The 22,832-nt window shown below is 42.0% G+C and overlaps 1 protein-coding gene across 1 annotated transcript in view; it reads left to right on the forward strand.

Annotated features, from left to right (window-relative positions):
- PRAG1 (PEAK1 related kinase activating pseudokinase 1) overlaps positions 1-22,832 on the forward strand; it is a 48,371-nt gene that overhangs the window by 11,940 nt on the left and 13,599 nt on the right. The window contains 1 exon segment of the mRNA XM_021077408.1: positions 15,498-15,655. Coding sequence (XP_020933067.1) covers positions 15,498-15,655 — 158 coding nt within the window.

The following is a 22,832-nucleotide window of genomic DNA, read 5'->3' on the forward strand; positions in this document are numbered from 1 at the left end:
TATAAATTCCCATTAGGGTTCCTGAGAAAACTCTTGCTGTAATGCCAGGTAGTACAAAGGCTCTCAATACTCATTTAATGCCTGAAATCCATTTAGAGGTGTTTAGGTACATGTTCGTCCCACCGCATCAGGTAAGGCGGTCTGGGTCCTTTTTTAACCGGGGCCGCCAAGGCAACCTCTTGTCTGTACAAGCTCACACCTCCTTAGACTGGCTGACCCCACCAAGTCTCTAGGTCACTCCTGCTCCAGTTGAAAGCAGAGTTAGAAGGTGAGAATCAACAAATACTTCTTGTTAGGAAATGAAAACCTGCAGGGAAGAGGTGTGGACTTCTTAGTTTACATGTCACATTCAAGACTTAAGGCAGTTTAATGAGAGCAGCCAGTGCCTGGGGGAATAATTAAGATGTGAAGAAATCAAATTTATTTCTACCTTTTATTTCCTCGCAGATGCAAAGCTGGTTTTAAATGGTGTATGGCTTTTGAGTGACAAGGTCAGTTGAGGGAAAATCATCTGATTAGTGCAGAACAAGCCTTTCATAAAGAAACCCCAAATTAAGCTGATAGCCCTGAACTCAGAGGTGGAATTAGAGGACAACAGGTAAATGAGATATAAGACAGGTTTCTATGGTTTTAGTGTCCAAATGGTCTAGCCCCAGGTGAGACTAATCAAAAGAAAGAACAGTTTCCCCAAGAAAGTGAGGGATGACTTTGTTTTAAAGACTTCCCTCTTGTTTATTATAATTTAAACCCATTTCTTAACTAAGTTCCTCTGTCTTCTATAGGGATTCTGGGAAGCAGAGGCTGAGCCTATCCTGGGGTTTTTTGTTCAGTCTTGATTCCTCTCCCTCCCTCCCACATCATTCCTAGCAGACAGGTGGTGATGGACGGTGTAAGAGACAGAGGTCTTTTTCGTCCGCAGAAGTGGCCACATTGCCAGCCAAAGGAACTGAAATGACTTCTCGGTAACCAAACGGCCTCTGAATGACATGCTCTCTTAGCATCACCTCAGGATGGGGGTAGAATGAGTGAGATGCGTCATGGTCTCTAGACCCCATATCCAATCTGATTAATCCTCCAAATGCTTTTATTCTTGAGACGCTTTCTACTGTAGTGGATTGCAGTGAGATGGCAACAATTTACTAGGAAATCCCATAGTCTTCGAGTCTAATGAGCTTTTCTGGGTGGCATTTTGAAAATTGCCGTGTGTATTACAAAGCACTATCTGTGTTTCAAGAGGTCTCTGTGTTCAGCCTTTGTGACAAAACTGAAGTAAGTCAGCTGAAGGTGGAGTGGGTCCAGGGGAGACTGAATACTGGGCATACTTCAGGGGCGAAACTGCCCTTCCCCCACCACACACATATACACAATTTGGCAAACAGAACAAAGCACATGTATCAACAATGCAAGTTTATATTCTGCTCCATGCCAGGGGTAAATTAATAATTGTCCTCTTCCCACGAGTTTATGCATAGAACCTAACACGGGACATCTAGTGATGCCGAAGCAGGGAGAATTAAAACTGATTCATATCTTCCTAGTCTGTAATTTAAAAAAAAAAAAAAATCACTGAATAGAACAGTAGTGTATATATATATATAAGATATTTATGACAGTTTCTCCGTTTTTGAGCAGGCATCCATGCTGAAGCCTAGGGAGCAGAGATTCTTTAATTCATCAGTTATCTACGAATTGCCTACTTTCTATTACACTCTGTTCAAGGTACTAAAAGGACAGTGACTGGTGTTCTGTCCCTTAAGGCCCCTGAGAGTTGAGTTGGTAGGAATTAAATCAGCAGTTGTGCAAAATGACCACCAAAGGCTCACTTCTGTTTTGATTGCCTTTGGTGAGACTGGCTATCATCACGTCTGGATTCTCACCAAGTTCCCTCTTATGTTCCGTAAGGCCAAGATAAGCTCAGCTAGGCGTGCACAAGTAGTGAAAGAATAGTCCTGCCTTTAAGGTCTTTTGACCTGATAAAAGATCAAACTCAGTACAGGCATATGGATTACCTTTTTTTTTTTTTTTTCCCAAAGCCAGATGCCCCTTGAAGGTAAAAGGCATGCTCAGCCATCTGTAAATCCAAAATATCCTGTTTGATGCCTGGCACATAGAGATGCTCAAGAAATATTTATTCACTAGGCAGTGGTAGGCAGAGGCCATACCCTGTTTATTTCAATTTCTCCAGTAACACCTTACTCTATGCTGCACATGAAGAGATATTGAGAAAGAAACAGGTAGCATCTTTAAACACTTATATCAAGTTATCTTTCTTATATCCAGGTTTTGGATTGCCCCAGTACTCTGTTCTTGCCTCTGTTTTGATGGTTAACACCATATGTCTTGCATTAAATCAGTTCATATTTGTAAGCTCTTAAGCTTGTAAACTCTTGGGAGTACAGGAGCATATTTCATACATTTTTCTTTGGCTTTCCCATAAGATACCTTGGGACATAGTAGGTATTCAATAAATGATTATTGAATTAGCAAAAAGAAAAAAAAAAAGCTAGGGGAATTACAGATGTTGGCCTTATTTCTCACTGGACACCCCATTATAATTCTGTAGCCAGCCTTGTTCAATAGAACATTGTCACTTTGAGTTAAAGAAACTGAAGTTAATAATTATTAATGCTTCAAGGTGGGCAAACACCATGAGAGCACAATGCATCCTTTCATGGATTAATTACTCTCCAATGATTGTACTTTTTTTTTTTTTTTTTTTTAAGCTGAGCAGGTGTGTGGAGCCCAGCCCTCTCTCGCCACAAGAATGTTCCTTTCAGGCAGTAATCACCTAGAGAGTTTTTTTTTTCCCCACCCATGAATTGCAAGGAATTTGAGGGTGTGGTTTCATTTCTCTGAGAATAGGTTTTCTCTGCTTTCCTAGGTGGGTTGGGAAACACAAGCATGGGTCCTGTGATCAAACTCCCTCTGACCATCAAGTGATCAGAAACTCTTTGTTCCTAGAATAGCCAGTCTACTCACCAGTTGGTGGGAACTTTTCTCTATTTATAGCGCAAGAAATTTGTTGTCGTTTGGTGATCGTTGATGTGCTCGTGAAAAGACTTGCATTTTTCTTTGTCTGAATAGATAGACCAACTATACAGAATCCTTAGCAGCCATTTCTGCAGCCAATAATTGTTAGAGTTTTAAGATCAGAGTCTTCATCCTCTATGCTAAGGTCACTCATTATTTCTTTCTGTTGGCATGTGGGCAGAACCCTAAAAAATGTTGGCTGTTAATAGTGTTTGCGCTGTCCCCAAACAGCTCTGTAAAATCCCCTGCTTCCATTCGCTTTTGTCTGGTGCCCTGAAGAGTTTATCGTCTGTGCTTTTCTAATAGGCAGACTTACACAAGCGCTCTTTGTTGAGAGAAAAGGGGAACTTCTAGATTAAAGCCTATTTTTAAAGTCCTTCCCCTTTTGGAGTTCCTGTCGTGGCTCAGTGGTTAATGAATCTGACTAGGAACCTTGAGGTTGCGGGTTCAATCCCTGGCCTTGCTCAGTGGGTTAAGGATCTGGCGTTGTCGTGAGCTGTGGTGTAGGTTGCAGACGTGGCTCAGATCCTGTGTTGCTGTGGCTCTGGTGTAGGCTGGTGGCTACAGCTCCAATCGACCCCTAGCCTGGGAACCTCCACATGCCGCGGGATCGGCCCAAGAAATGGCAAAAAGAAAAAAAAAAAAAAAAAAAAAGTCCTTCCCCTTTTACTCAGATATGTTACTCTTCAGTTAATTTTAGTATCTATCACTATTAAATGATCCCCCTGACTTCCTGGCAGTTTGGTTTTTAGCCTTTTTATACCCATTTTAAGCGTGTGTTACAAAAAATTTTTTCCTAAAGTTTAAAACTTGTCTTTTAGGGTAGTTAGTGTTTCCACCATATGTCCCTGACTTGTAGAACCTCTCCAGGGGGCTGTTTTCAGGAACTCCATAGGCAGTCAAAATAAATGAAAATTCAACTATCTTGGACAAAGACAAGAATAGTTGAGATAAAATGGTGTATTAATTAGTAATAAGACTTGAAGATCAGGAAGAAAACGAAGAAGAGTCTTTGGAATTTTAAAATCAGAGAGTTCCCCTTGTGGCTCAGTGGAAACAAACCCAGCTAGGATCCATGAGGATGCCAGTTCAATCCCTGGCCCTGCTCAGTGGGTTAAGGATCTTGCGTTGCTGTGGCTGTGGCATAGGCCAGTGGCTATAGCTCCCATTCGACCCCTAGCCTGGAAATTTCCATAAGCCAAGGGTGCGGCCCTGAAAAAAAGAAAAAAAAAAAAATTCAACAAGAGGACAGTATCTACCTCCTCAGGAGAAGGCAGAAGAAAACCAGGACAGGAATATTCAATGATCTATTATATCTACTTGGTGGCCTCCCTTCGAATTCTCTCAAAATGCCTCTTCTATATTCCTGTTCTTTCCAAAACTTGATTCTGCTTCTTAGCCTACCTTAGTGCTTGTCCATGCTGCTTATAAAAGGAGAGGAAAAAAAAAAAAAAAGGAGTTCCCTTGTGGTGCAGCAGGTTAAGGATCCAGCTTTGTCACTGCTATGGCTCAGGTTTGATCCCTGGCCTGGGGACTTCCACATGCCTCAGATGCAGCCCTTCCCCCCAAAAAAAATCAAGAAAAGTGATGAATGTTTGAAATAGCTGCTTTGGAGAATAGGAGGTTAAGTGAAAGGATGGCCAAGGAACCCCAAGAGCTAGCCGAAGTCAGGAAGCATAAATTAATTGTGGTCCCATATGCATGGTTGTGTGCTTTCCTAGAGAAGCACTAGGCGACCTAAGCGCAAAAGTGAGGCTGGAAAAGGTTTGGAGTTACCAGTGTGATAAGGTGATTTGTAATAAGAAATACATATTTGGCCTTCATCCCCATTTCTGGCACAGAGCTCTTAAAACCCTTGGAATTTCCTAAGTGCTGAGAGCCATAAAGGTGTCTTTTATTATGTTAATGAGGTTGTTTTGGACCCCACTGGAGGTTGAGGCAGTTGCCAAAGGAACCACCCAGAGTTGGTATTTCAGCAAGCTGGTATTTCAGTCCTACCCCTACCCCTACCTCCAGGGAGGGGAAAGGGCTGGAGGGTGAATCAGTTTCCAATGGCCAGTGGTTTCAAAGATTTCATCCGTCATGCATATGTAATAAAGCCTTCATAAAAACCCGAAAAGACAGGGTTCTGAGACCTTCCAAGTTGGTGAACAGGAGAGATGTGGGAGAGTGGGGAGAGGGCAGGAAGCACCCCCCCCGGCCCCGCCCCTCCTTTCCCCATATGTTGTCCTAGGCATCTCTTCTGTCTGGCTCTTCCTGAATTATATCCTTTTAAAAAAATGCTTCTCTCAGTTCTGTGAGCTGCTCTAGCAAATTAATCAAATACAAAAAGGGAAATGTCGGAACCTCCAACCTGAAGTCTTGTGGGACTAAGCCCTTAACCTCTGGATAGATAGTGTCAGGATTGAATTGAACGGTAGAATACTCAGCCGGTGTCTGAGAACTGATGGTATGGAGAACATACCACCCCATGTTGGAATTGGGTGACCAGAACCCTTACCTAGGGTGGGGAGGGTTCAGCTAGGGCTGAGAACAGAAGAGGCAGCTGTTGGGGAGCAGGTAAGAGGGTGCTAAAGCAACGACCTGGGAGTGAGGAAGGAACCTTATCCAGCAACAGGCTGGACCAGAATGAAGAGTAGAGAGATAGATCATTCTAGAAGCTTAGTTACAAATATCCTAAAACTTCCCAGTCGGGAGGGTAGGAATGAAATCTGATAAGTACACTCACAGATTTCTTAAGCCCAAAAGCTGGGTCCACAAAGTGGACTTGAAGCATTTGCTGAATCAAGAGAAGAGAGAGATGATTCTGAAAGCAAGGTTGCCAAAACCAGTAGTCTAGAAACAAAAAGATCCAGGCCAGGCATAGATCATTGTGGTGGATGGATTCCAACAGGAATAGGTCAGGACTCAGTGATTCCCAGGTTGGTGAGTAACAGCTCACTACTGTTGAAGTTTAGCCCATTACCGGAGTCCTCCATGTACTGGGGGTAGGAAGATGGTGTAAAGGGCGAAGGAGTCATGGGAGCTTCTCGTCTTACGGAGAGGAGGTAGGCTAATATAATAAAAGCAGTTCTTGTGTTTCTAAATTTTCATGTGATGGAGCTAAGCTACCTTGTCCTCTGAAGGGTGCCAGCCCCTGAATCTGGGGCCACACAGCAAATTATCAAGCTCTTAAATATGTCAATTCAAACTGAGGTTGTGTTGATGGACAAATCAACTTTTCCTAGCTATGTGAGAATAATGCACATCCTCAGAGAATCATCCCAGTGAACTTTCTCCTTTTCGGTCTCCTCAAAGTAACATAGTAAAATTAGAGGTACCAAGAGAGTCAAGTCTCAAGTCCATCTGTTTTCTGCATCTGTCCAGGTAGAAGAAAGACTTGCTGGAGTTCCCGTCGTGGCTCAGTGGTTAACGAATCCGACTAGGAACCATGAGGTTTTGGGTTCCATACCTGGCCTTGCTCGGTGGGTTAAGGATCCGGCATTGCCCTGAGCTGTGGTGTAGTTTGCAGACACAGCTCAGATCCCGCGTTACTGTGGCTCTGGCGTAGGCCGGCGGCTACAGCTCCAATTTGAGCCCTAGCCTGGAAACCTCCATATGCTGCGGGTGCAGCCCTAGAAAAGGCAAAAAAAAAAAAAAAAAAAAAAAAAAAAAAAAAAAAAAAAAAAAAAAGAAAGAAAGAAAGAAAAAGAAAAAAGGAAGAAAGAATTGCTGGGTTTACTGGGTGTTGCTCAAGTCTTTTCTCCCTCTCTCTCTCGCCCCCTATCTACCCATCCATCCATCTTTCTGTATAACCAACACTTTCTATGTACCTGACACTGTTTTTAGAACTTATCAAATATTAATTCATTAGATCTTCCTAACCATCCCATGAGATGAGTAGTGTCGTTATCTGCATTTTAGGGGTGGGAAGCTGAAGCACAGAGATAAGTGCATTTTCCTAAGCACCCAGTCAGTAAGCAGCAGAGTGAAGACCCCAAACCCAGGCAGCAGAGCCCTAGTGTTCATGCTCTTAACCACATCAGGTGACTCTGAAATCCATCTTCAAAGCTGTTCAAATGCTTACATTGCTGTTGTTCCCAAAGGCTCCAGAGGGTCCTGCTATACCCTGCTGGCCTATGGGCTGGGCAGCTAGTGGGAAGGGCCCCCCTGTGGATTGTAGTTGTTCAGTCTTTACTTCCATTAGTTATTAGTTACCGTTTCATCTTCTCTTCCCATCTGTCCCTTGCGTGAACAGATGTAAAAGCTTCCTCCTTGATTTCCCAGGCCAGGAGTTGGAGAATTATTGTTCTTAGTGTTGGGATTGAAGATGCAAGTGTGGTGGACGAGGTGACAGGGCCCAGGCGCTGAGCTCTTCTGCACTCTCTTACCTGCTCTCAACACGTGTCTCCCTGTCCTCAGCCTTAGCTGAAACCTCCCCACACACACCAGGTAGCTTCAGGCACCTGCCCTCCTCACTCTTGCACCAGAACTTCTTTAGGAAAGGACACAGCCCTGCAGACTTGGGGCCACAAATAAGGGACTTTGGTTTTCAGAGACATGAAAGGTCATTTTTAAAAGCCATTTGTATCTCTCAGTGCCAAAGTATGTTTGTATATAGTCAGGGCAAATGTCTGCAAATTTCCATTTGACCAATATAAGTATTTTTTTATCCTTCTCTAAAGTTAACTAGTAATCTAAATGTGTGTGTGTGTGTCTTTAAAAACAAGCATGACTTTATTCCTATTTTTAAATGGTTTCCACTGAGTGCAAAGTGCATTCATTTTCAGGTTGAACCAAAGGGTTTTTAGCTTGTAGAGCCCCAGCCATCACCAGTGCATTAACTGCAAATGCAAATTAACAAGCCTGCACCATAGGGAACCTAGAGGTCATCTGACCCAAAATGAAACTGATTTCCTATCTTTACACATGCTAATAAATCAGCAGGGAAACCTGCCCCAGAGCAGACTGGATCCTTTAGTTCCTTCATTTCTTTCGGCACTTAAGACACTTGCAAAATAACTCCCATATCATCTTTTTTTTTTTTTTTTTTTTTTTTTTTTTTGTCTTTTTAGGGCCGCACTTGAGGCATATGGAAGTTCCTGGGCTAGGGGTCAAATCAGAGCTACAGCTGCTGGCCCGCCTACACCACAGCCACAGCAACGCCAGATCTGAGCCAAGTCTGCGACCTGCTCCTGGCAATGCTAGATCCCTGACCCACTGAGGGAGGCCAGGGATCTAACCCACATCCTCATGGATACTAGTTGTATGTTTCCACTGAGCCACAATGGGAACTCCCTCCCATAGCATCTTCAGCAAAAAGAACTAAAGATAAAAACAATAAAAACCTTTCCAGCTTAATTATCTGCCTTTCTCATCCCATCTCTTGAAAAATTAAAATTTTAACTAAAAGATTATGTAAATTCAGGATATTCGGGTACTGTCGTATTTTTTACATATGAGAAAGCTTCAGCTATTGAATCCAGCTTTCCTGAGGGCTGTTGTTTGCTCAGTGTTCTGCCTTTTGCAAGTTTTGCCGGGCAAGTGTAATTCTTTTCTTAAAGGAAACATTTTGTGGAGTTATTGAAACAGAGGCAGATAAACTTAATCAAGAAGTATTTAATAATTACTCTGTGTTCTGGCATGTCCTGCCTATGACACAGCTCCTCAAACAGTTTATAATTGTGGTGGTAACAAGCCTATTTCACATGAAACAGAATAATCTACCCAGGATTATAACCAAATGTTCGGTGATGTGAATCAGACTCAGTTTGGTTTGAGTTCTAGAGGGGACAGACCAGTCAGAGAAGACTGAGATGACTTGGGAAGGCTCTGGAGGTGAGTGATGTTTCTGCTAGGTCTTGCGGATGGAGAAGGTTTGAAGGGGGGAATGTTTCCCTCTGTGCAGAGATGGAGAGGGGACAGGAATGCAGGGTGCTTTGGGAACAATGGGAGTCTAGGCCCATTGGAGCAAAGGATTTATGAGGGCAAGTAGTAGGTATTGATTCACCAAAATGGTGATAATTTTTTCCAAACAAAAATAGTAGGCGTGTATTCTGATGTATAAATAGTGAGGGGAAAATATTTGAAATCAAGAATGTCAAAGAAAATCTAGGGTGTGTGTTTCCGTCATTGTGGGGGACCAGAGCTGATCCAGTCTGGTGGCCAAGGTCAAGAATACTTAGAAGAGGTCTACGCAGGGCTCTTCTGGGTTGGCCATCATTATGTGAGCAGGATTTTGGAAAGATTTGGAGTTAGGTTGATCTGCCTCAAGGCTGCAGATCTTTTCTGAAGATGTGGCTTGTACCTCTATATATACTTTTTAGAGGAGTTTGATAATATTTATCTACCAGGCTGTACCTTTGTAGAGGCAGGGATGGTGTCACTCCTACTTACTATTGTATCCTCAACACCTGACACAGTGCTTGGCACACAGCAGGCAGTCAATATTTACTTGTTGAAAAACCTGAGAATGATATTCAGAAGAGACAGAATGGGGTATGCATTACAGGTAATACAAGCACAAGATAAATAAAAATGAGGTGCTCTTATTCACCAAGCAAATCCATTGTTTCAGCTTGAATTATTGAATGATTTCGATTTTAGGATGTGGCTTTTATTTAAAAATGAATGGGATGAAATTGAATGTATTGGGGAGGGTATAGGAATTGCTTCTAATGATGGAGCCCAACAGGACAATTGGAGATTGAAAGCTGCAGGTCCCGGAGGCAGAGCCGTCCCTGTTTTCCTGTGCTTTTGCAGGAAGTGCATTTTGTAGAAAAGTCAGAGAGGAACTGAGGGGAAACGGAGAGCTCTGAGCTGGTGAGTTCACAGCAGGCTGACAAGGCAGTCTTGCGGCTTCTGAGGCTGGCCCTTCACCCTCAAGGCTCCTCCACGGGATCCCAAAGTCGCTGGCCCAGCCTGTCCCCGGGCTCCAGGAGGCAGTGCGGATGATCACAGCGCCACTGGCTGGAGTCCGGGATGGTAAGAGGCTCTCATTCTTTGATTTAGGCACGACATGATTCATTTGCATCTAAGCCAATCTGTTTTCACTTCTTGGTAATTTAAACAAAGTTTATAGAGTTTTCTAACATGTTCATACTTTCAGGTCTTTCCCAAAAGACTAAATTGACCAACCCAAAGACTCAGTAATGTTCTCATATGCCAGGATCTGGAGATCTAGTCTAAAACTGCACGCTGGCATTATATGACTTTTCATATCTTCTGTTCCAGAGGCAAAACGTTCTCAACCAAAAGGATATGAACTAAACCAAAGTCAGGGTTGTGAGAATAATAATTTGCCTTGGTCACACTTTAAATTGTGCTGCTGTGTGAGGATTCTAGCAGCTGAGTGAAGTTTGAGATATAGCCCAATACGGGGGTCTGGCATCCGTTAAGGATTTGGGACATTCTGAAAACCCAGGGGGAGTATTTTTAGACTCAGCTTTTTCCTATGAATGAGGAAGTCTTGGCAGATGGCTCTTCCGGCTGGATTATTATTATTATTATTATTATTTTGCAGCTTTCTACCAATACAGTATGGAGAAAACTTGGGCAAGGCTTCTTTCTTTAAGGACAATAGGGGGAAAAGCCATTCAGCAAACACTGGGCAGCTGCATGGCTCAGATCTCTCAGGACGCTGTGCCTCTGGCTCTGTATTTCATGCTGCTCTCCCGTGACTGTGTCTAATCAATGGGGCGGGGGCGGGGGAGAGGCAGGGAAGGAAGTCTGAGCAAGAACAAGTCATTTGTCACCATGCGGAGCAAAGACATCTGTGTGGGCTGCACTCTCGCTGCAGCTGATAAGAGTGTTATTCACCACCCAGAGAGGAAAGACTAGAGTGTGTGGTTTTGGCCCCATGAAGCCACTTCCTTAAACCCATGACATCAGATTTTATCTTATAGATGGTTTGCACCGGGTTTATGAAAGGCAAATCAAACTATCATTAATGAGGGAAAAGGGCTTTTAAATAAAATAAGTATAATCTCGTTATGCCTTGCTGAGTGCATTTGGATTGTCACTTGGCCTTGCATCTGACAGAACAATCCATTAGGGCTCAGAAACGTCACCTTTGGAATATTAAGTCTTTTGCAGGGATTCTTAAGAATCTTGCATACACAAACTGGAGACACAAAAACAACATGATTGTCAGTCTCTGCTTTGATGGCCAGCTTCCCCTTTCATTTTCAAATCTGATGTGATTTTGTTTCTTTGCTAATTAAAGTAGCAATTCTCTAAGAGAGCAGATCACCTAGGCTTCTAAGCTGGAAGATATTTGATGTAGTTCACATGAGAGATTAAAGAGAAAGGGTCACCCCTTTCCACCTTATTTACAACTGAGCATCCCAGTTACCTACTGGCCTTGAATTACTTAGTGGGATCCTGGGCTTCTTAAACTTTTTTGATAGAAGCCATGAAAACAAGAAAATTCCACTTATGGCTTGGATATAAAGATTTACCAAGATCTACTACATTTGGAGGCTCCCCACTTAGACACACACACACACAAATAATTTATCCTGCAGCCACAGAAATAGTCTGATTTTGTCTGCATTCGCTTGATGGAGCTTCAAAGCTATGAATTCTCATAGTGACTAGATGCAGAAGAATTAACCCTCAAAGTCTCAGAAGATTTGTTTGTTAGGACTGAGAAATAACTCTTTCCATTCATGAAGCTATTCTGCAATGGAACCAATCCTCATGGAGCCTGCCTGTCCCCCTGTGGGGCCTGATGGAGGAAGCTCCCTGGGTCAGCCCTGTGTTCCTCGCCTTTCAGAGACTCAGCAACAGGTCACCAGGAGTGGCCATCCCTGGACTCATTCGGGCCCTAGTTATTTTCTTTCCTTCTAGAAATGTTCATTTTCAGTTTATCAAGTAGTTCAAGTGTACAGTGAAATTCAAAGAATAACTCTCTTTCATGTGTTCCCCTAAGATTTTTCAAGAATTCTTTTATTTTATATTCTTTATTTTATTTTTTATTTTTATTTATTTGATTTTTTTGGTCTTTTTCTAGGGCCGCACCCGCGGCATATGGAGGTTCCCAGGCTAGGGGTCTAATCGGAGCTATAGCCACCGGCCTTCACCACAGCCACAGCAACTCAGGCTCCAAGCCTCATCTGTGACGTATATCACAGCTCACAGCAACATCGGATCCTTAACCCACTGGGCAAGGCCAGGGATTGAACCCACAACCCCATGGTTCCTAGTCGGATTCGTTAACCACTGTGCCACAATGGGAACTCCTATTTTATATTTTTTTAAAATAAAATATTCCAGGTACACTGGAAGATCCCTGCCTATACAGTTTCTGTTTCAATTTTCTATTAGTACCCAGAATCATCACTATCTTGAAGCTGATGAGTATCATTTCTACTTTATCACATATGTGTAATATATAAAAATACATGGCAATACATAGCATTATGTGTTTTAAAAATGCTTATAAAAGGTATCATACTTTACTTGGGCCTTTGTGAGCTACTGTTAATATTCAGCATCATTTTCATACTGGTACATTAGAATAAAGTTCATTTATTTTTGAATGCTGTATCCATTACAAGACTATGCCACAGTTTATACATTCCTTTGTTGATGGACTTTGGGCCATTCATGAGTTTGTTTTTGCTGCTAATAACACTGTGAACAGCCTTGTCCATGTATGAGCTTCCCATATCTGCACCACATAGTACGGTAGCCACTAGCTAAAATGTGGTGAGCCTAAATTGCAGCGTGCTGTAAATGTAAAATACATGCCAGATTTTGAAGACTTAGAATGAAAAATACATATATAAAGTGTCTCCTTAATAATTATTTATATTTATTGCATGTTGAAATGACAGTATTTTATTTTGTGAGATAAAATATATTATTAAAATTAACTTCACCTGCAATTTGATGCTAAAAATTTTAATTATATATGCCATATATATGTGTGTGTGTGTATGCGTGTGACTTGCATTATATTTCTATTGAATGAGGCTGTTCTAGACTTGCATTATATTTCTGTTGAATGAGGCTGTTCTAGATTAGGAATCAGTAATCTACCATCCACAGGCCAGCCATCTGTGCTTGTAAATGAAGTTTTATTATAAAACATGCCCATTTGGAGTTCCCATCGTGGCACAATGGAAATGTATCCGACTAGGAGCCATGAGGTTGCGGGTTTGATCCCTGGCCTCATTCAGTGGGTTAAGGATCCAGCGTTGCGGTGAGCTGTGGTGTAGTTGGCAGACGAAGCTCGGATCTGGCATGGCTGGCTGTGGTGTAGGCCTGCAACTACAGCTGCAATTCAACCCCTAGCCAAAACAAGAAAACATGCCCATTTGTTTACATACAGTCTATATCTGCTCTCCTGCCACAACAGCAGAGTTGATAGTTGCAGCAGAAATTATGTGATCCACAAGTCTAAGATATTTACCATCTAGCCCTTTATGGAAAAGTTTCAATCCCTATTCCAGAGCAATACTTTCTAACCATTTTGTGACTAAGATCCACAAAAAAGTATTTAATATCGTGATCTACCACACATACAAAATTCATACAAACCTGATACAAAAGATTCAAAAGTTCCACAAGTCCTTACTATATATTTTCATATTTTTTCTAGTATGTTCAATTTTGTTAAACTGCTAGTCAGTAAACTGCACTGACTCACTAAATTGACTGAGCTATTCATTTACTCCTAGTTATTTGAATATCATTGTTCCCTCTTTGCATCTGGCACCTGAGAATTTTTCTTGCTTTTGATGCTTCACCATTATACTAAATAATCGTGTGTGTGTATACTCATGCATACACACATTTAGGTGTTTTTTAGTTTTATCTTTTTATATAATTTTCATTGAGTGTTTTTCTTTTTTTAAATTTTATTTTATTGGGATATAGTTGCTTTACAACGTTGTGTTAGTTTCAGGTGTACCGCAAAGTAATTCACTTATACATGCCAGTGCAGCAGCTATGATGCTGGAATTTCTCCCTTGGCGGTTTTCTGAGCCTGAAGACTAGGAGACTCCAGAGACCACTTTAGGAAGGGCAGCACAGTTCGCTTGCCTTAGATCTGGCTTTTCTCCTAGATTGAGGACTTGTTATTCACGACTTCGTATCTTGGCTTCATCTGCCAAAGCGATGGATCTGATGAGGACACAAATATTGTATGAAACTTTCCATGATTATATTTTGCCAGAGGGTAAAATAAGGATAGTCTACTGTCAGAGCACTTCCTGAAGATTTGATGTCTCCAAGATCCCTACAGTGACATTGAGATACAAAGAATATTGTTAGTTGTAACATTACCATCACTGTCACTCTTAGGTGTGACAGCTTTAAGGTGTTTTTTAATGTAGTTTTAAGGGTTGGAGGTGGGGAGAGAGACAAGTTTCTAGGGAAGCGTACTTTCTCTAAACTTTTCTGCTAATGAACAGGGGATTCCAGTGCTTGTGAGAACCAATATAGGGCGAGCAACATTGAACACAAAGAACAATCAATACATTCTTGGCTGTAAGGTCATATGCATTAAATAAGGCAGTTCTGATGCCAAATCAATACTGAGTTGTGTATTTCCTACAGCGGATATTGAGATATAGATCTGCCGTAGTGGGAGCAGGAATGTCATCAGGAAATATCAGTTCAGACAAATCTGGGTTACTACCAACAGGAAAGGTCTGGATTGATTGTGGTCTGTCCCACTGCGTGGGGAAAATGTCAGGTCAGAGTGAATATTCATGCAGTCCTTGGGAAGGGGGAAAGAGAAATCAATAAGCTAAACCCTTTACTTCGTAATGGAACTCTTTTCTCCAAGGCGAGTTCTTTTGTCTTGAACTTGGTATTCCTGTCCTGATGTGTTGGTCATGCTATTTGATGCAACAAAAGATTTCATAGAAAGCCTAAGGGCAGATTCAGTACATCGTTCTGGAATAAGGGTTATATTAACACGGTTCCATCTAAGCATTGCAGTAGAAGTCTGGTTAAAATTGAAATAAAGTTTTCCTTAATTCCAAGGAACAAGCTAGACCCTTTGAAGCTATGTCGAGAGACTACTGGCCATAAAAGAAGTCCCATGTTTTTGGTTCAGATTTGCAATTCACTTATCCTGTGATCTTACAAAACCTACCCAGTCTTTATATATCTCTATACATTGGCTTGCATGATAATGTTTAATTTTCTTTGTAGTGATGTTATGCAAGGTATAAGAGACATAATATTTTGGCAGACAGGTCCTGAATATGAAGACAGTTCCTCCTAAATCATGATCTTCATGCTTTTTGGAATGTAATAGACTCACTTCTTAACCACACTTGAGAAATCATCTGCCATTGATATACATAAAGTTTCAGAAGAGCCCCTGTTCTCTCTTCCCCAAATCATTTTTTCAAAACTTCCTGGTGCTGGTCAGGCTTCAAGAGCATAGTAGGTTTATAATCTGTCTGCTGGGTTTTTTTTAATTAGAAACCAATTTAATTACTTTTATCATTTGTTTCTACATTTTCCAGGCACCTTTTAAAAATGAACAAAAGCAGCTCTGATTTGGAGAAAGTGAGCCACGGCTCCGCCGAGAGCCTTAGCCCATCCTTCAGGGGTATCCACGTCAGCTTCACCACAGGCTCCACCGACAGCCTGGCCTCAGACTCCAGGACTTGCAGTGACGGAGGTAACAGACTTGACCTTGATGGAGCGGCTTAGATTCTCCTGAGTCTGGAAACCCAGGCTGGGTTTATTGCCTGGATTTGGAAGGGCTGGGCTGGATCTCCCATCTCGGTCCCTCTTTCCCCATGAAATGGACTCTCCCACGGAGCCATTGTCATTTATTCCTTATTGAATTTATGACGCAGTTCCTCACCCCATATCCTACCCCCACCCCCAGTACATGCAGTGCAGCCACGTGGCTATAGGGTGGGAGGAGGCTGAAGTTGAAAGCATATCAGAGGACTCCTGATTCCTTGGGCTATGAGCCATCTCTGCATAGGTCTGCTTTCCATTTCTGTCCTTGGGATTAGTTCACAGCAGATTGTGTGGATGCCAAGCACAAGTTCCCCCCATGCCCCTGCCCTCTGTCTCTCTCCTTTCATAGGCATGCAACATACTTACTTGGACACACAGCAGGTGTTTACACAAATGTTTGTTGAATTAAAGTATGAAGGCTTCTTTAGACCACCATCTACCCCACTTTCTAGATCAAGCTCTAAGGCGTAATATGTGGGTAGGTCCTGATTAGTTGGCCCTCTGTAACCTGAGGGTTCCAGATACCCAGATTCAAACAGTATCCAACTGCTGATGGTTAAATCTGAGTATGTGGAACCCATGGAAACAGAGAGCCGACTATACTGTTATTTTATATAAGGAACTAGAGCATCTGCAGATTTTGGTATCTGAGGCAGGGGATCCTGGAACCAGGGGGTCCAATTCCCCACAGATAAGGAGGGATGATTGTATTCTTAAAAAAGAACTTTTGTTTTTCTGTAGCTGTGATGGGTAGTATTAAAACGTTAACCCTTTAACATTCTTTGTGTCTGTGTCCTCTCCTGCATGTCTCATGGACCTGCCTTAGCATGTTAGGTTTGGACATGTTGTAGCATGACTCTTTTTTCTCAGTCCTAAGGAAGTATTTCTTCTCAGTCGGCATTTTTAGAGTAGACAGTTCCACTGTAAATTTACTGTCGCTAACATTTTTGTATCTGAAAGATTAGTGCTGCTAAGACAAAAGCATGTAAGTCAGCCTGTGGTGTGCTCTGATGGGAAACCTCTGATAACTCTGACTTAAAAACAGGAAATAGCTCAGCCGTATTTGGGTGGGATGTGGCAAAATCTCTTTGCAGATTTGCTTGGGTTTCTATCTTTTCCCCCTTTTCCCATTCCATTGTGCAAAAATTCTACCAGGTAGATTATTCCATGGAGAGCCGGGCTGGGCTGGTCAGCTTGTGAACCATTAGACCCTGTGCTGGTCAGCCCTGACCTGCTTTCTTGGGATTGTGAACAGTTCTGAGGGAAGGGTCTTCCATCCACCACCAGCCAGCTAGTATTGGTGAAACTGGACTTAACTGCCCCATCACTTTTCTTCTCAGAACCAGCAAATCATGATGTTTGCTCCTGGAGCTCTTAGAGTCTAGCTAGGAAGGTAAGGTTAGAGTATCTGACACATAGGTGGATGGGTTAAGGTAGGAAATTGGTCTGCCCAGAGCAAGAGTGCTTATGAAATTTTCCCGGAGACAGGAATCAGTGAGGGCTGATGGAGGCTTCAGGGATGGCTTTTTGAGGAAATAGGACTTCAGCTCTTGTCTTAAGAATGGTTAAAATTGAGGAGGTAGGAGTTCTTACTGTGGCACGACGGAATTGGTGGTGTCTCTACAGCGCCAGGACACAGATTCGTTCTATCCCCAGCCTGGCACAGTGAGTTAAAGGATCTGGTGTAGCAGCAGCTGCAGTGTAGGTCACATCTGTGGCTCGGATCTGATCCCTGGCCCAGGAACTATATTTGCCACCGGGTAGGGAAAAAAAATGAGGAGGTAGAGAGAGGAGGAGGGGACTTTGCAAGCTTAGGAAATAGTTCAAGAGGAGAAAAGGCACAGGGTTAGCAGTGCACACAGGGAAAGGATAAGGTCAGCCTGGCACACTTCAGTGCAAGCAGATGAGGGGACAGTGGGACATGAGGTGGTGGGAGGCTGGAGTCTGGATTGTACAAAGCTCTCAAAACCAATTTGTGGAGTTTGGAAACAGGGAGCCACTTGGGCGTTTGTGGGTGCTATGGTGACACCTAATACAGACGTTTTCGAACTGAAGTGAATACATTTTCTTGTACACCTGAAACTGAGATAACATTGTAATCAACTATACTTCAGTTTTTAAAAAAGAATGTATTTTCATTGTTAGTTCTTTATCATGAGCCAGTTATTCAATAGAAATGCACTTCCAAATTTAGATTCCCTCCTAGAGGAAACCAATTTCTAACTGTACCCAGAACCATTCTTTGGAACTGGCAAGAGACCACAGACATTTTCTCTCTCTCTCTCTCTCTCTCTCTCTCTCTCTCTCTCTCTCTCTTTCTCCTTCTCCCTTTCCTTTTTTAATGTCTCTGAAATACTGATCTGGAGAATATCCAGAACCAATGATCATGAAATGTGAGGAACCCTTCATTCAGCTGCTTGTCATTAACCAGGGCAGCTCACTTTGGATGTGCTACTGAACAATTAGCTTTCCATCCCATGAATCCTTTCTCGCTTTTACTTTGTAGTTGTATATTTACCCACCATGCCTTTTCTTGCTATTTGGCATCTAGCACTAGAGCTGAGAGAGGGAATCCAAATAGGAGGGTAGGGGAGTTCCCATTGTGGCTCAGGGGTAACGAAACCGACTAGGAACCATGAGGGTGCAGGTTGATCCCTGGCCTCGATCAGTGGGCTAAGGATCCAGCATGCCGTGAGCTATGGTGTAGGTTGCAGAAGCAACTCGGATCTGGCATTGCTGTGGCTGTGGCATAGGCCAGCAACTGTAGCTCCAATTTGACCCCTAGCCTGGGAACTTCCATATACCACAGGTGCAGCCCTAAAAAGACAAAAAAAAAAAAAAAAAAAAAAAAAAAAAAATAGGAGGGTAGAATTCATTCATAAAAATCATGTAAAATTCTAAAATTAGGTTAAGTCCAAAGATATCATTGGACTATACATTGATTTTGTCAGTAATTCACTAATAAAAATGATGCATTTCATAGACTTTCTGTGTCCTCAGTATAGGCATGCATAAGTGAGTTGAGGACAAAATCATTCTAGGGCCTGTTGTGACAAGTAGTTTGTGTAAACTTCTTGGAAGCTAATGAGGGTTAAACACTTAAGAAACACTTAAGAAGTTTTCTCCTATTCAGGTTCTGTGGCCCTTCCCCCCAAAAAAAGTTTAAATTTTATAGGAAGAATAAACATAATTGAAAGTTATAACTTTGATGTATTTTAAAAATGAATTGCCTAGACTTTGTTTACAAAATATTTTTGTATCAATGTTGATGTCAGCTCTTTGTGCTTGTATCGAATTTTATACTCTTCTAAGCACATCTGTTATCCCATTTGTCCATGTGGGCAGTTCCATTGAACTCGGTGAAAGGAAAAATCCATCTAAGCAATTGTTGGGTTTCTGCTTGGCTTGGGAGGGACAAACTGCATGTGTTAGGACAGACCCACGAATGCTGCCAAGGGGACCGTCATCTGCAGTGAATGGACAAGGATGGGGGCGGCGGGGGGCGGGGGGCAGTGATCATCAGAGCTGGTCATCAGAAGACTCAGTGCTTTAAATGGTTACTTTTAAACATGCAGACCTCATAAGCACATTAAGATCCTTTTACCTTTGATTTAGGACAACATTAAAATTCAGTTTCACATCACGAATGCCAGTCCCTGCAGCACAGGAGATGAGTGCTGTGCCAAACTGAAAATGTGGGCCCGAGGGATAGATAAGAAGTCTAAATAACCATACAGTAGTGAATAGAGTTATAAACTCCTAAGAAAATATGTACCAAGGCAATGCTGGTATTTTGATTTTAGTAGCTGGCAAACCATAGACACAGAAAGTTAATTGACAGTATCAGCTTGTGTTTCTCAATAATAATGCCAGGAAGAGTTTTAAAATACAGACATTGATTCAGTTATTGGTTTGATAGATATTTGTTGAATCCACACCATAGGCTGTGTACAATTTTAGATGTTGAAGATACAGCAATGACAAAAAAAAAAAATGGCCCCCTTTCTTCTTTCATGGCGTTTACAATCTAGTGGGGAGAGAGAGGCAGTGAGGATGATAAATGAGTCAAGTAGCCCATGTGTCATAATGGCAGTAAGTGCCATGGGGACAGGTCAGCCAGGATGGGGGCAAGCAGGTATGTGAGCACCTGCCAAGGGGAGATAGTAAGTTAAGTCCACAAAGACCATCCATCAGTCAGGATGAGTGACAGCCTGACCTTCATCCAGCCCTTGCTCTCCCACTCAGGCTATTACCTGAGGCTCTGTAAGAAGAAACAGAATTTTTTTAAAAGGGGTCCCGTAAAAGACATCTTAAACTCTCCAGCTAAAAATAATGTGTTTTCTGACAATTAAACAGGCTTGTTAGACCACTTGATCCTCAATTAGTGGGTTCAGGGAGTTCCTGTAGTGCGTGGTTCAGCGAAAGTGAATCTGACTACTAACCATGAGGACTCAGGTTTGATCCCTGGCCTCGTTCAATGAGTTAAGGATTCAGTGTTACCATGAGTTTTGGGGTAGTTCACAGACGCGGCTTGGATCTGGTGTTGCTGTGGCTGTGGTGTAGCTATATCTCCGATTGTACCCCTTGCGTGGGAACCTCCATATGCTGCTGGTGCAACCCTAAAAAGACAATAAATAAATAAATAAATAAATAAATAAATAAATAGACTCAGTCTAATATGTTACATTGGTGTTTGGCTCCAGCACAGAATGTCCCTCCCTGCACCAACCTCCCCCGCCCCCCCCCCCATCCCCTATGTAGACAGAGTCATGGGTTTTGTTTCTGGAGATCTCTTACTAAAGGATGGATAAGTTATCCCAAAGGAAAAAGGTACTCATTTTAAGATTGCCTGTGACCTGGAGCCTCACCATATCACTAAAGAAAAGCTTCATCTTATTGCGTTGTTGCCTGCCTATAAACTGAATTTTCTATATCATCCCAGAAATTTTTATGCATTTTTTTGAATATCATAAACCTCTACATATTTTTGTACTTACTATATCTTGAAGTCCTTCAGATCAGAACCTCTAAATCTATCTCATTTTTTTTTCCCATGCTGCATAATTTGTCATTGAATGCATTGGTTAAACCCTTCTCTTGTCAATGCATGTTTAGGTTACTTTCATCACAGCTCTACAGTAAGATCCTGTGACATGCATTGAAATAATTTGATGAGTATATCTGTAAGATAAATTCTTAGAAGTGGAGTTGATATATCAAAATGTATATGCATTTTAAATAATGTTACCAAATTAACCTCTTAAAATGTCAATTTATGCTTCCATCAACAGCATGTGGAAGTGCTTTGAACTAGCTTTTAATTTTACTGTTAATTTGGAAGAAAACCCTAAAAGATTGTGTTGTAACAGGATTGAAAGATCATGATTCCAGAACAACACATGGGCTGTAGACATGGAATATTTCCCATGAGCCTGTCTTCCAAACTGAGACCATGCTTCTCCTTTTTTTGCACGTAATTCACCTTCTCATCACTATTTCTTGGGATGATGAAATGGTCTGGAAGGACTCCTCACAAATGCCATATTTCCCATCCTGTTGTAAAATGTTAATAATATGCTTCCATTTTCTGACCACACTTGCCTTCTTGAAAAAGCAAGGGTTCCTCCTGAAGAAATGCTTTGCTGCCCTCCCCCTCTTTTTTTTCTTTAAACATTTAGACTTGAGCCTGTTTGGATTAGGGGCCAAACAAGAGGTTGCACAATTTTCCTTTGGAGGAAAAAGTTACCACATGTGAGGCTAGAACATCCCCTCCGTCCCTCACCCTTCACGTCTTTTGGGGTAAGGAGAGGGGATTTGGCTAAAATCTGCGAGACTGCCACTTCCCATGTGACGGTGGCAAGGTGCCTACGCAGATGGCTTTAGTTTTCTCACCTTTAACAAGAAGGGACTGAACCAGGCCACAGAGCGTAGAACAAAGTTTTTCACCATCTGCTTTGTTCCCTGTGCCTTGCCTTTAGTAGATGCTCAAGAAATACTGAATAAATGAAAGGATAGATCTGTACAGCCATTTCCAGCCAGCCAATCTCTTATCTTCATTTTTAAAAAATGATCCAACGAACACTAAGTATTTCGAACAAAAGAAAATTCAACTTGCTTTACTTTAGGTTGGAGAATAAGCAGGCACCAAAGCTAAAGCTTGTAGCTGGGGAACTCCTAGCTGGGACCCTGACTTTTGTCCCCACATTTGCTGTGGCCCAGCTGCTGTCAGAAGGCAGAGACAGGCGCCAAAGGAGCTACACAGGCTCATTTACACAGTTCAGAACTAGACTGACCACTTCCTCCTAAAGCCCAGCTCCGATTTGGGCTGTAGGGAACAATGAAAGTACCTATTAAAACTCAGCCAGAAGAGAGGACTCTGTAATAAGGAAAACCTCAGAGTGCTGGGTTTGAACTTTTGGCCTGCATTTCTGCATCAGCGTTAAGCTCTTTTTCTCTGACCAGTGAAATCCTGATTCTTCTTTGCTTTCTAAATATAATGGCACCAAACTAGTAAACCTTCCTCTCCCACCAAGTACAGCACATGTGATGTGTAGTTTCTTCCTACAAACACTTTTTCTTCTTTGAAGCACAGGTACTGAGGAGAGGCCAGAGGTGTTTTACTCTATAGATGGCTATGGGCATCATATGCAGAATTGGAAATTGGAAGGAAAACTTAGGAAATGGGATTCGTGGCTCCCTGGCCCAGTTAGTGTGCAAAATCATTAAAAAAAAAAAAAAAAAAAAAAAAAAAAAAAAAAAAACCACCAATGATGTTAACTATGATGTAGGCAGACTTCCTAGAAAAATATTTTCCATTCTCACCCTTTTTACACCCTTAATTGTAAGCCAGAGTTTGGAAATAGGGTGATCCAACACCAGCATAAAACTGGGATATATTTGACTTCGTCTCACGTGCCTTTGGATTTGAGTCCTGCGAATACAGGCTGTTGGCCAGTTTTTCACGATTTTTTTTTTTTTTAGGCACGTTTTCCTGAACCAGTGGTTTGCCTGTGAATTTTGAAACTCTTTTAGGCATCAAGCCATATTTGTTCCCTCTTTTTACTGGCTCTTCTAAATGCAGAGGGTGGCAGCTGCTACAAATAGTA

Source organism: Sus scrofa, chromosome 17 (genome assembly GCF_000003025.6).
Source record: "Sus scrofa isolate TJ Tabasco breed Duroc chromosome 17, Sscrofa11.1, whole genome shotgun sequence".
NCBI classification, from domain to species: domain Eukaryota; kingdom Metazoa; phylum Chordata; class Mammalia; order Artiodactyla; family Suidae; genus Sus; species Sus scrofa.